The sequence below is a fragment of the Otolemur garnettii genome, unplaced genomic scaffold, assembly GCF_000181295.1.
Source record: "Otolemur garnettii isolate 467f Iridium unplaced genomic scaffold, OtoGar3 scaffold00032, whole genome shotgun sequence".
Classification (NCBI taxonomy): domain Eukaryota; kingdom Metazoa; phylum Chordata; class Mammalia; order Primates; family Galagidae; genus Otolemur; species Otolemur garnettii.
This window is the reverse complement of record NW_003852427.1, coordinates 10,043,143-10,044,776: the sequence shown is the minus strand read 5'-3', so window position 1 is coordinate 10,044,776 and position 1,634 is coordinate 10,043,143. Positions and strand designations below refer to the sequence as shown.

Sequence of the window (1,634 nt, the reverse complement as noted above, 5' to 3'; positions counted from 1 at the left end):
TCTGCATAAAACAAAGATAAAGTCTTCTTCTGAGAGTCGAGAGCATCTTCTCCATGCTCTGCAACAATGCTTATGAGTTTATCTGCCCATAATACTGGATTTCCCCATTTAACCCACTTGTTCTCTCCTCACTTTATAATGCTCTGTAATGAAAAAGAGTCTTCACAGAGCTTATCTCTTAGAAGTGCAAAAGAACCCATTTTTTCTGCCCAAGTAGCTCATAATGTAACAGACAAACTGTCAGAGAAAATAGACTTCATAATGGTGAAAACCTCAGTCTGGCACCCATCTATCATAAAGCAATCTTCCAGAAATCTTGAAAACCTTCATTAAATTTCCTGTCTTTCTCCTGACAGTTATAAAATGTTAACAATATTACTCATGATGCAGGCATCTTCAGAAATCTTTGTCCAACTCCTCCCCCTGCTGCTATCACTTGACCCTTTTCTTTGCCAAAATCCATGGAAACACATGACCTACCTGTATTCCTACCCTTCTCAGGGCCTGGCCCTTGAGGAAGTCAGAGATGGTCTTGATAGCACTAAGAAGGCTCTCTATCCATTAGATGCAGAGAGTAACATGGCACTGACTTTGGAATCCCCTCCAAAAGCCACACTTATTTGGAAGCTCAAGGGCAGGATCCTGTCCCAAGCATAGCAAATATTTCCTGGTCCTTTTCTCTTTTTCTTTAGCCAGTTTACCAAGCCACAAGTCTCTGTCTATCCATGATATGTGGGTAGTGGGGACAGTGGGTCGCACACCTGATTATGTCTGTAGGTAAGTTCTTTAGGGGGAAAACTCCCCTAAGAATCTTACTAGCCCAACTTTTGCAACTCCAGGGTGAATTCAGCAATTTACCACCCTTCAGAAAAACAATAAACAAGGGTCTCATGTTGATGACAACATCATGACGGAAAAAAACGTGAAGAGAGACAGAATCTACACCAGAAATAAGAAGAGGTATCCAACTTCAACATCACAGGCTGATCTAGGAGATGCACAGCGTGGTGACAATAGTTATAAAGCCCTAGGCTGGAACCTTTGGAGATTTCCCAGCACATGCCCGTAGTGAGCTGAGCCAACCACACTAAGCCATTGCCTCACCTGCAAAAGGAACTGGTGCGTCTTTATCCAGGGCCACCAGTGGTGGGTCCAAAATGACGGTGTCATTGTTCTCAGTTATGACTCCATGATATGACGTCTCAATCCATGGCTTGTGCTTGTTGACTAGAAAACAAGGGGAGGAAACAAAAAGATCATTTCAAGAACTAATCCATAATAATAATATCAATATTGTACCTTTGCCCAGTCATAGACTCTGATCCAACAATCCCATGAGGGATTAGAGCACATTAGTTCCCTTTATACCCAGAGAAGCTTCAGGGTAGTGCAGAGAGGGTCAACAACTTACCCTTGGCACTCACGAGGCAAGGGGCAACCCCCAGACACAGACACAGTCTTTCATCTCAACGATCATGGGTCCTTCGCTTCACTCAAATCCCCATGTTTCTATTTCTGGAGATCTATATTATTAAGAATTGACTGAAAGCTTTAATTCTTAAATGCTACCATTTATTAATAGATGTGTCAGAGTTAAATTTCATCAGGAGTAAATAAACCAGCAGAGTTGAGTG

General features: G+C 42.2%; 1 protein-coding gene across 1 annotated transcript in view; it reads right to left on the bottom strand.

Moving 5' to 3' along the window:
- The window catches only part of CLSTN2 (calsyntenin 2), a 591,031-nt gene that overhangs the window by 366,947 nt on the left and 222,450 nt on the right, over window positions 1-1,634 (bottom strand). The window contains exon 2 of the mRNA XM_012804937.1: window positions 1,105-1,227. Coding sequence (XP_012660391.1) covers window positions 1,105-1,227 — 123 coding nt within the window. The remainder of the gene's footprint in view (window positions 1-1,104; window positions 1,228-1,634) is intronic.